The 11666-nt window shown below is 32.7% G+C and overlaps 1 protein-coding gene across 2 annotated transcripts in view; it reads right to left on the bottom strand.

The window, feature by feature from the left end:
* LOC6576594 (lachesin) overlaps positions 1–11213 on the bottom strand; it is a 31754-nt gene extending 20541 nt beyond the window's left edge. For both annotated transcript variants that reach the window (XM_015165264.3, XM_002002547.4), the window contains exons 1-3: positions 10886–11213; positions 5000–5106; positions 1469–1685 (exon numbers count right to left, since the gene is read on the bottom strand). In XM_015165264.3, the coding sequence (XP_015020750.1) occupies positions 1469–1685; positions 5000–5106; positions 10886–11213 (652 nt within the window). The remainder of the gene's footprint in view (positions 1–1468; positions 1686–4999; positions 5107–10885) is intronic.
* Between the last annotated feature and the right edge of the window lie 453 nt (positions 11214–11666).

The following is an 11666-nucleotide window of genomic DNA, read 5'->3' on the forward strand; positions in this document are numbered from 1 at the left end:
TATGCATGTGTATGTGTGTGTATATATATGTAGAGAGAGCAGACAATTCATAACATGCACAAACTCATCTACATATATCGCTGGCCACTAAAAATAGGCAGCAAAAACTAAAATAGGTGATAAATTGCATTGTTTGCGAATAAATGTGCGCCAATGTATGTGTGTGTGCGTGTCTCCACGTGTGTGTGTGAGTTTGTGCAACAGGATAATGCAGCTGGAATATTTTCAATTTCAATTCTATCAGCTTTCAATATGCATTCCATAATTATTTCGCTTCTAATTTTCAAATTGAAATGGATCTAAATGCACAACGTTTAATTGAATATATATGCATATTTATGTGAGTATATCTATATATAATAGATATACATGCATATAACAATTTCCAGCACATTTGCTTAAGTTACCAATTCAATCCTTAACAACTATTGTTAAAGGCTTTATTTTAATTTAGTTTATATTCAATATTATTATAAATTCATTTATATATATTTAAAATATTTTTAAATGTTCACTTATAGTTAATTACGTACATAAAAATAATAAAACACATTTATTAATACAAATTAATATTGCAAAAAATATTTTTAATTTATAATTGTCCCTAATTTATAATATTTATCAATATTATTATTTTAATATAAATTCAATAAATTAAAAAATTAAATTTTAAACATAATATTGGAAAAAATATTTATTTCCTTCGTAAGTTTTATATACATATTTTTTATAAATAATAATATTTTTTTTTTTTTCTTTTACGAAAACTATATATTAATTTTATATTAAGCATTTTGTAATACTGAATGAAATTTTATCTCTCATTTTCAAAAAAAAAAAAAAAACTCTGAAAAGATCGTTTTATTGAAAAGCTTTTCTATACTCTTATGTGGTTTATATTGTGGTAATAATAATAAAAAAAAAAAGTTCTGCAGCTACATTAATTGTTTATACAGCATAATCGAGTTTTTGATTAGAGCACCTCTTTTATGACTGAGTTTGCACATTGCTTTTATTTGAATTCGTATTTGTCTGTAAGCCGTTTTTAACAGTTGAATTTTTTGTTGTTGTATTTTTGCACATAATTTTTTAATTAAAAAATTGTGCTCCCTTGTCGGCGAGTTTCGAATGCATTTTTAATAATTTGTTTTGTTTGCCAGGCGGGAAAATAATTTCGCTTGGCCAAAAGATTCACTGAACTGTACACTGCACACAAGCACACTCACACATGCATATATACACACACCCACACACTCACACATACATACTTTGCTTTTGGCTTCCCTTACTTCTGTTTTTGGTCTTTGTTTTCTCTCTCGCTGTGTGCACGCTTTAAGGCATACAAATTATTTTTTAATTTGCAGCGTATTTGTACAGGATTTTCGTGTGCACCCTTGCAGCAGGGGTACCGCTGATTAGACGTTAGCCCTGGTGGACCCCGCAAACAACGACTACTGCCAGTACTCACCCACAACATTCAAATAGCCGAATTGAGTTTTGGCCGTCACCGTATTGATCTGGCACATGTAGCGTCCCTTGTCCTCCTCGTGCACGTTGTTGATGTGCAGGTACCAGGTGCGATGCCTGTCGTGCTTGTCGTGCGTGACACTGATGCGCGGATTGCGCGTGATCACGTGATTGTGCACGGTCAATATCGCCGATTGCTCAAAGTGCATCCAAGCGACCTGGGAGAGAGAGAGAGAGAGAGAGAGAGAGAGAGGGAGAATATAAATATAGAGAGAATTAATTATGATGTAAATAGAAGTAAAGTAGTCCAAATGAACGGACTGGAAAACTCTAGGCTGAATTAGTTGAGCGTTAATTCAGATATATTAATCAAATTTTGCACAGTGTTTTAGAACTGGCAAGATATAACTAAAATTGCATATCGATTGATAAGAATGTTGTATAAGTACTTTATAAAGACAGTGAGTTAATAAAAACAAACAATCATTGTATAGAGAAAGAGTTAAGTATAACCTTTTCAGACATTAACTCTTAATATATTAATCGACTTTGTAAAAATATATTTAGTTATTGCTAATTGATTTGATATAGACAACATTATAAGTCCTTAGGTATTATTTTAGGTATTATTATATCTTCTCGATTGAAAAAGAAACAATGCAAATATGTTAAACTAGTCATCTATAAAATGGATAATGCTATTAAGAATACTTTAATATTAATAATCTTAATGCTAATACAAATTGTATTAAAAAAAAAAAAAAAACTCCTCCATATAAATATACTACCATACGTTTTAACTCTGCTCTATTCCACAGTTCATCAAATAAAAAAGCATTTTTTTTTAAAGCAAAAAAGTTCTATGAAACGGCGCCAGTAAGGCGAAATCAAGCTGAAAACGCAAGAGAGAGGGGGAAAAAGAGGGACACCACAACATCGACAACAAAAACAAGTCCTTTTCGTCCTTTCATGCTTCATTTAGCATTTCTATACACTGTTGTCGAAAGCATTCCGAGTAGATTCATGGAAGTCAATGAGGCGGGACTGAGAATTGAATATACTTCGGATGATAATTAAGTGCTTAAAAATAATACCTAAATATATGTATTGAGCTTATTATATATTTATATAAATAAAAATAATAAATATGAAAAAATATTAATATACCAAAAAAATATATATTTTATTGCTCTAATTTCAGAGAGAATATGCAAATTATATAATGCGAAAATCTTTTTATATAAAAATAAATATATATAAATTTGTTCTGAATAAAATAAATACATATATATTTTTCTTTTATTTTAATACATATATTCACAAATCATGTTATGCCAATTCATCGCAAAAACAGAGTATCACGCAGTCATTACCTGCCTTGGCTTTTTCTGCGGTATAGCAAATAAAAAATGCAGACCGCAAAAAATAGGAATAAAGCAAAATGATTTATTAATTAAGCCGCTCGTAAGAAATCAGCGTGTAATGAGCGATAATGATTTGATTACTCCGACGGCAAAAAGGGGAGAAAAATGAAAAGAAAGCGATTGATGCAATTAGATAAACGGAAGATAAAGAGAGAGAGAGAGCTAGTGAGAAGGCGAGGGAGACAGATGAGACACAAGTGAAGCGCAGCACACTTAATATGAAGATTGCAGCAAAAGTCAACTAATTAAGAGTTTGCATTGCGCATACGCCCGGTGCACAGGTAAACTGAGCAAATAAGTGGCGATGGCATTGGCGACAGCAAAGATCTAAGAGCTAGCCGGGGCTTAGACACATCATTACCAAGGCAAATGGAGAACCGGGTCATGACTATCAAAAGCACTTGAAATGATGCGCTGCGACGCCATAGAGCAGCAGCATCAGAAGGAGCATCATTACCAAGCACTCGAAGAGCTGAGTCGAGTAGCTAAGCCCAAATCAGCTGAGGCTAAAGAGTGATAGAGAAACAGACAGAGACAGAGAGAGAGAGAGAGAGAGAGAGAGAGAGAGGGATAAAAAAGATGTAGAGGGAGGAAGAAGTGAAAGGCGCCGCAACCAGCACCTGATATCTGGAATGTATTTCTCTTCTCTTTTTCATCCTTTTTGGGGGCTTGGCATATCCAGGAAATAGAATCAAATTGAGGTGTAAATGCGAGCAACAAGAAAACGAGCGCTGACGACACAAGAAACGTGCATGAACTAAATAAAATGGCCAAAATGAAAATGGGAGTAAGCAGAGTGGTGCAGGGGCAGGGGGTATGGGGCCGAAGCGAAAGGTGTGCGGGGCTCGACAGGTAGCAAAAAGCGTGGAGCAACTCGGTTTAGCTGATGGCATGTTTAAGTAGCTGTGTCTCTGGCCCAAACCCAGCTCAACAGCTCTGACAGCAGTCGTCTCGCTTACATCTATTGCCAGCGTGTAATTCATAGCTATCACACACACACACAAACACACATGAACATACAGACGCACCGCAACGCACATGAAACCAGCCAAGTTTATTTTTATATGCGACACTATGATGCAATTTTCTCGCTTCCGCTTTTCCTTTTACACTTTTTTCACTCGTGCTGCTCAGCTGTGAAATTGCAGTCATGTAGTACGTGTGCGGCCAGAAGTAGGAGTTAACCCTTACATATATATACCATATATACATATATATATACATATATAGTCGACGTTAGATGTTATTAAATAGTTCTTAAAGGGGTGAGCGCAAAAACCAGGCACTAAATGTGCATTTATGCACAGGTATGCAGGAATTTGCTTCGACACTTCGTTAAGTGAGATTCTTAAGCAGCCATTGGAGTGGCCGAGCAGCCTGAGTGCAGCACTTGCACTTGAAATTGGTTTCCTATATTAATGTCAAAGACGTGGCTCGCTTCTGGTGCTAAAGGCTGCATAGCAACTAGCTAAACAGCCATTGAAAAGTGCATAAAAAGAGTCCAATATATTGGGAATATAACAGGTCATACAATGTGTAGCAGAAGAGACGAGAGATTAGAATTGCATCATCATTGCAGAGTCCATTTGGCACACAATCTCTCAATAGTTCAGTCTGTCAATACTTTCTACACAGTCTCCTAAAGGTTGAAACCCTTATACGAGAGCTCTAAAATTCATATCTGAATTTACCAAATATATAACATTGCCTACTCATATTTATATTTATATGTATATTCATATTCATATTTATCATACTCATCATATTCACATTCATATTCATATTCATGCACACATTCTTATTCATATTCATATACATATTCATATTCATATTCATATTCATATTCATATTCATATTCATATTCATATTCATATTCATATTCATATTCATATTCATATTCATATTCATATTCATATTCATATTCATATTCATATTCATATTCATATTCATATTCATATTCATATTCATATTCATATTCATATTCATATTCATATTCATATTCATATTCATATTCATATTCATATTCATATTCATATTCATATTCATATTCATATTCATATTCATATTCATATTCATATTCATATTCATATTTCCTTATCTGTACTCACCTTATATGAGCCAAGATTTTTAACCGAGCAACCCAGTTTGACATTACGTCCAGCAGGTACAGTTACATTTTCGATGTATTCGGTAAATTCGGGTTCTTCAACAACAGCTGCAATAAATAATAGAAAAAAGAAGATAAATTTATTTAGTATTATTTAGTCATATGATGATTGTCTCATTATTTATTCACTGTAGTTTATAAATTATGCACGATTTTATTATGCCTGCGATTAGAATTAAAATGCCAACCAATTTTACATAAATGCATACATAAATTGGCATAAGCGAAAATTCATTTCAATTGCATCAGATTAATTGTTAAAAAAAAATGACAATCAAATTTTATTGAAACGAAACTGCAAACAACAGCAAAAAACAAACACAATGCAGCATATATTCACATAAAATTACACACACACACATTCATTGGCTTTATTTGCCTTAAATATCAACAAGTTAAAAATGTTCACACGTCGATTTTTTTATTTTGTGCATTTTCAAATTAAGTTTTCATTTTGCGTTTTCCTCACCGCTCACATTAAATTTTTAATTTCTTCTCGCGCTTTTATATACTCATTCACGAAAATGAAAAGAATATATTGGTTTCAGGCAATGTCAGGTAAACATATTAAAATTAGAACAGAAACTGTCGTAGTTGTTGTTTATATATTCTATTCAAAATATATATACCGATTAAGGACGTAACAAATCGGAAAATGAATATGATAGCGTTTGGGCCATGAATGAGTATTATTCAGTCGGTAACTCTCTAAAAAGATCTCACTTGTTTTTTTTTTTTTTTTTTTTTTTTTTTTTTACGCATAAAATGACGGCTTGCGAAAACCTTGTCAGAAATGCTTTTCAATTTAACAGCCATTAAAAATAAAATAGGAAAAGTTGAGCCAGCCAAGCCGCTGCATCAATACACTTGAAAATACAAAATTGTAAGAAAATAAATAATAAATTAAAAAAGAATATTATATTAAACTTACAAAATTGATTACAAATTATAAATGATATATGATATGCTTTTAAATTGAAATAATTATAATTACAGCTGAGTTATAAAATTTTAAAAATTTAAACATAAAATAATATAATTTAAAACATAAAATATATTAGTTATAAAAATGTATTTATATTTATTTATAGCTTATATTTTAGTTGAATATAATTATAGTCATCGTTATAAAATATTTAATATATTAAAAATTTAATTTATTTAAATAATAAAGTTGCACTTATATTTCTTTATTCATATATAATTTTTATTTATTTATTTTTATTTTTTTTTTTTTTTTTTTTTGAATATTTATTAACTAAAAAGTCAACAATATGGAAACTAAATATGCGACCTAAATAATCTCGTAACCTTTTCAACTCCGATATAATTTTTAACTTTAACTTTCAGCTTTCCTTCATATAGTTTCTTTAATACATCTCATTCGGTGCTTCCATTAAATTTCACACAAAGAAAAAAGTTGTAAATAAACAATTTAATTAAATTCATAGTAGATGCTGTAAGAGTACCAAAGGATTAAGCGTGGCAGAGGATTGTAATATTAAAAAAGGTAATGAATGCATCCTTAAAGGATATTATTTTGCAACTCTTGACTGTTTGCCAGCAATTATGTTCATACAGGATCTTTGCGTGTAGGCTACTCTGTCTGACGCTTTTTAATGGAAAGCAACTCTTGTCCTTTTACTTGAGTGTGTGTATGTCTTGATTGCGTAATGCAATAAAATTTCCAATGAAAACATTTATCAGACTTATGCGCACGTTTGCTTAATTGAATTCAATCCCTTTGAGCCGTAATAAAATGCCAATGGAATTCAATTAATATGTTAGTTGTGCAATTATTAAATCACATGGCCAAAAGGCGATGGCCAAATGAACGAACGGTGCAAGGTTAAGAAATCTCTTCATAATTGGCTAGAAAATCTCGATTGCTTGACAACATTTTATTCAATAAATAAATAAATAGCTGTGAACATATAATTATTTCTATATTTGCACACAACTAATTCCATTTTCCACTCTTACGATTCGGTGCTCAGAACAAAAAGCAAATTTTGTTGGAGTTTAATTTTTCAACAAATATTGGGTAATTTAAATATTTATTTAAAATTAGCAAAAAATTAAATTATTTATTTAAAATTAGCAAAAAAAATTTAATATAATTTTTAAAAATTAAAAAGCCTTATAATAATCAAAATAAAAATAATGAAAAATGTATATAATAATATAATAATGATTATTGATAATGAACTCAAAACTCCTTTCAGTCCAATAAGTTTTTCTAATATAAAATTTTAAAAGTTTTAACAATATAAAACAAAATATTAATAAACAAATGTTGCTTGGTTTTATTTAAATCTTTTTATTTTTTACATGAATAGAAATTAATAATTTTTAACAAGATAACGGAATATATATACTTTTTTTAATATTAAAAAATTTTTATCTCAAATAATCGTCAATTTTATATTTTTATTAAAATATAATAATAATTTGTGAAAATTCAATAAAGTAGTTGACAATTTCATATCTTCAAATAATTTATACTATTTTATTTATTTTTTTATATTTTGTATTTTACAGATTTCACCAAACATTTAAGATTATTGATTATATTTTTATTAGATGTAGCACAATAATAATAATATGAAAAGATTTTTTTCTATTGTAAAATTTTGAAAAATAAAATAAAATAACTAAAGAGATGAAAAATTGTTTTTATAATAATATTTCTTATGCTGTAGAAATTTATTTTGAACTTAATTTTCAGAAAAACATTTAAAGACCTACTGCATTCTAATTAGATATTTATAATGCCTGCAGGCATAAGCACAACATTACACACACATGCACACACAGACCTTCACACACATTTGTATTTGTTATGGCATAGTGCACAAGGCAAAAGTCAATACAAAATGCAATTTGGTATGCGCTGCCAATGCAACTGACCCCAGGAGTCTAAGCACACACACTCCCACATACATACACACACACACACAGTCAACCACACTCATTTGACACGTGGCATTTGGCACGCCCTGAACATGCATCGACCCATCTAATTATGAGACAACAGCTGGAGCAGGAGGCATAAATTAGCAGCCTTGAGGCAAATGTAACCATGACATTCGTGCCACACTTTTTTGCTCCATTCTATGCCTCATGCACTTGAATTAACAAACAACAACAAACAAACGAATGGCATAAAAAATTAAAAACTTCGGCTGTTGCTGTTGCCTTTTTGCAGCAGCGTCAAAGTCTCTGCATAATCATGGGATTTCATCCAGCTGCAATTTTCGCGCCAGAGCGCGTGTCTGCATATAAATTTTGTGAAGGCCCCCAGACCAAGTCAACCAACAAAACCCGCAACATAACGCCGCTCTACACTGCCACGCCCACTTGTTAAACTACTACTACTGTACCTTCACTATCAAAGTGAAGAATGCGCATTGAGGAACGGACAATGCTGAAGGGGAGAATGGGATCAAAGCCAGCGCGCAGTTGGGCAACAGAGGTGAACATTAAAAACTATGAAAGTCTTTCAAAATAATATATATATATATATATATATATATATATATATATATTTAATGGAATAGCTATTGCTCGAAGGGTTCAGGGGATCTCGTAGTCGAGCAGTCGAGCAGTCGAGCAGTCGACTAGAGCTTTCTTACTTGTTAAGTTCTAGCCCTATTTATTTATTTCTAAGAATTAACTAGCTTAACTAACTAGCTATATATGTATATGTATATGTATTGTATATGTATTTAATATTTGTAAACTTAAAAAATTGTGAAAATAAATATACAAAGTAACTTGATTGATACTTATTATACTATTATACTATATATTAGCTGTCATTATTAAGTGTATTAAGCTTTCACTAATCTCATATTTACTACACTCGACTTCTAGAGCCTCTTCTCTCAGAGTCAATTAACCCAAAAACTTTATCGTATGCTTGCAGATAAATATAGCCAACTATTATATACACAATTTAACATCTGGCATGGCATTGATATTGGCCAGCAGCAGTTGATGGGCTCGTCAGTGGAGTGAGCTGCCAAAGAGAGAGATAGAGAGAGAGAAAGGGAGAGTGAGACGGGGCGAGTGGGAGTCGACGTTTGTTGTTGCGACATAAATTGCGCTGCCTGAATGAATTTCGCGCACAGTTAAGCGACATTTGCGTACTGTTGCTGCTCCAACTGCACCTGAGAACAATGACAGCCGGCAAGTGTATGAATGTGTATGAGTGTGTGGGTGTGTGTGTGTGTGTTTGGTTGTGTGAAGTGATGCCTGCTACCTTACCATAACTTCATCTATCTCCCTTTCTCCCTCACTCTCTGTCTCCCTCTCTCTCTCTTTCTCCCTCCCTCTCTCTCTCTCTCTCTCTCTCTCGCTGTTACTGTCTGTGTTTCTGGCGCTTGGGGCGCTGTCACCGATTTCTTTTTTTCACGCCGCATATCTGTGCAGCTGCTAGCTTTCAATTTTTGGCATATAGCCGTGTATCACTTATGACCCGCGGCTGGAATTAATCCCCCTTCCCGCTGCTGACTGCTCACTGCTCACTGCTCACTGCTCGTACACCCGTATATCTGTGTCTATCTATCTGGCTACGCTGTCAGTGTGCGCAAATATGATTGCCGGAGGTCCGTCGCCTACAAGCCGAGTGTTATTGATGCCATCAGACCCTGATGTCTGCCCGGCGGGCGTAACTGGCATAAAGATAACCAAGATAAGTACGCAATATTACACTGTACACCAAATTACAATATCACAGGAAATGATGCGCCCAAAAGGCCATAATCAACGACGACTAATAAATACCCTGCTTAGGCTAGTGAAAATTCCTATGAGATCGACATTGGTTTACAATTTAAATTATAAGTAACTATTCAGCATATTTAACTACATAAATTGATGGTTGATTTTAATGAAAATTTATTATTAATAAATACTTATCCCATACTATACTTGAATCAAATTTGTTATTGTATCAAAGAAATTAAATTAAATTTAAATAACTACTTGAGAAATGATTAAATATCTTAGCTAAAAAGATGCAATTTTTAGAAATTAATTTTATTATAATTATTATTATTTTTTTAATCAATAAACAAAAAAACCCCTATTTTATTTTCTAAAAATATATGAAACATTTATATTATATTTATTTATTTCAAATAATTATAGAAAATAGGGAAAAACAAATACTCAACGCTCATAAATTATATAAATTGGCCTTAAAATGAAACTTGTACTTTCTTGGTAGAGAGGGAAGATCAATTTTTCATTCTTCCCTTTCTCCTCTTCTCTCCTCTCTGCTCTATACTCTCCGCTCTGCTTTTCTTTTCTTCCGCTTATCTCTTCGTTTCCATATCGTCTTCATTTCATGTACCTTCTATTTTCTTCATACACTTTGATTTAGAATCTCGACTTGTTCTCTTCTTTTTTCTTAGTTTGCTTTACATTTTTAATCTGTTCTGTATTATTAGTTAATATTTCGAAAACCTTTACAATATGTTTTCTATTCCAATAGAGAAATTCTGCACATTGATTTGAACATAAAAGAAATGAAATTGGGGGCTTATAAAACAAATGGCTTTAAAAATAATTTTATTTAAAATTTATATTATATAATAATATTATTTAGCATTCTCACTATTGAATTAATGAAAATAAAAGGAGTATTAATAAAAGCCTTAAGCTTTAAATTTTCTTTCTCTATGCAAGCAATCGCTGTGTATTTTCAGGTCTATCAGGTAGCTCTCAACAAAGCAATCCAAAGCAATCCCTTCAGATTCATCAGATCATAAAAAGTCTATCGATAAAAGTCTTGAGACAAAGTGTTACTACTTCTACTTACTATTTAAATTCGATGCTGGCGCATTGGGCATACCGCCGGCCACAATTATACCATTACTGCCGAGGATGATGTTGCCATTGCCTGCGGTGCCTGTAGTGGTTTTCGATCCGCCACCGGGAGCAAGTGCGGCAGACGGCGTTTTGCTGCCGGTGAGATGTTTGGTGTTGGTGCTGCTGCTGCTGGTGCTGGAGGCGCCTCCTCCGTTGCTGCTGCTGCTGCCGCTGCTGTCGGTGAGTATTTGCGGCAGGATGATCTTGTTGGTGGAGTCCCCCGCTGTTGCCGTCAGCACTAGCAGGGCTCCAATTAGATGCCAAGACGGTAGCAACATCAGCTTGCTGTATTCTTGCCTCTACTCTCAGCCAGGAGCACCGACGTTGGCCTCGTGGCCTGGCTTAAGTGCATCTCTTCACGCCAGCCCCCCGCAGCCTGATGCTCTATCTCAGTCCAACTTAAGCTCCACTCTATAATTTATCAAATTGATCAGCGGACTCCAATTGGAATACTTCTGTATGTTTAGGCTTTTCGCTATTATTTATTTATTTTGCAATTTTCAAATTAATTCTGCTATTCTCCTTCACTTAGGTTTGTTTGTCGAATTTTCCTTTTTAGCTCAGTCAATTTTAAACAAATTGTTTCTGGGACTCATCTGAATTCGGATATTTTTATGGACTGAAATAGGCGATTCAATCGAATTTTTACATTTCAATTCAGATTTTCAAAATTTTACGTATTCAATATGATTTTGAAAATATTATAAATGAAGTGAATCTAAATTACTTGA

The sequence above is a fragment of the Drosophila mojavensis genome, unplaced genomic scaffold (assembly GCF_018153725.1).
Source record: "Drosophila mojavensis isolate 15081-1352.22 unplaced genomic scaffold, ASM1815372v1 contig_36, whole genome shotgun sequence".
In the NCBI taxonomy this organism is placed as follows: domain Eukaryota; kingdom Metazoa; phylum Arthropoda; class Insecta; order Diptera; family Drosophilidae; genus Drosophila; species Drosophila mojavensis.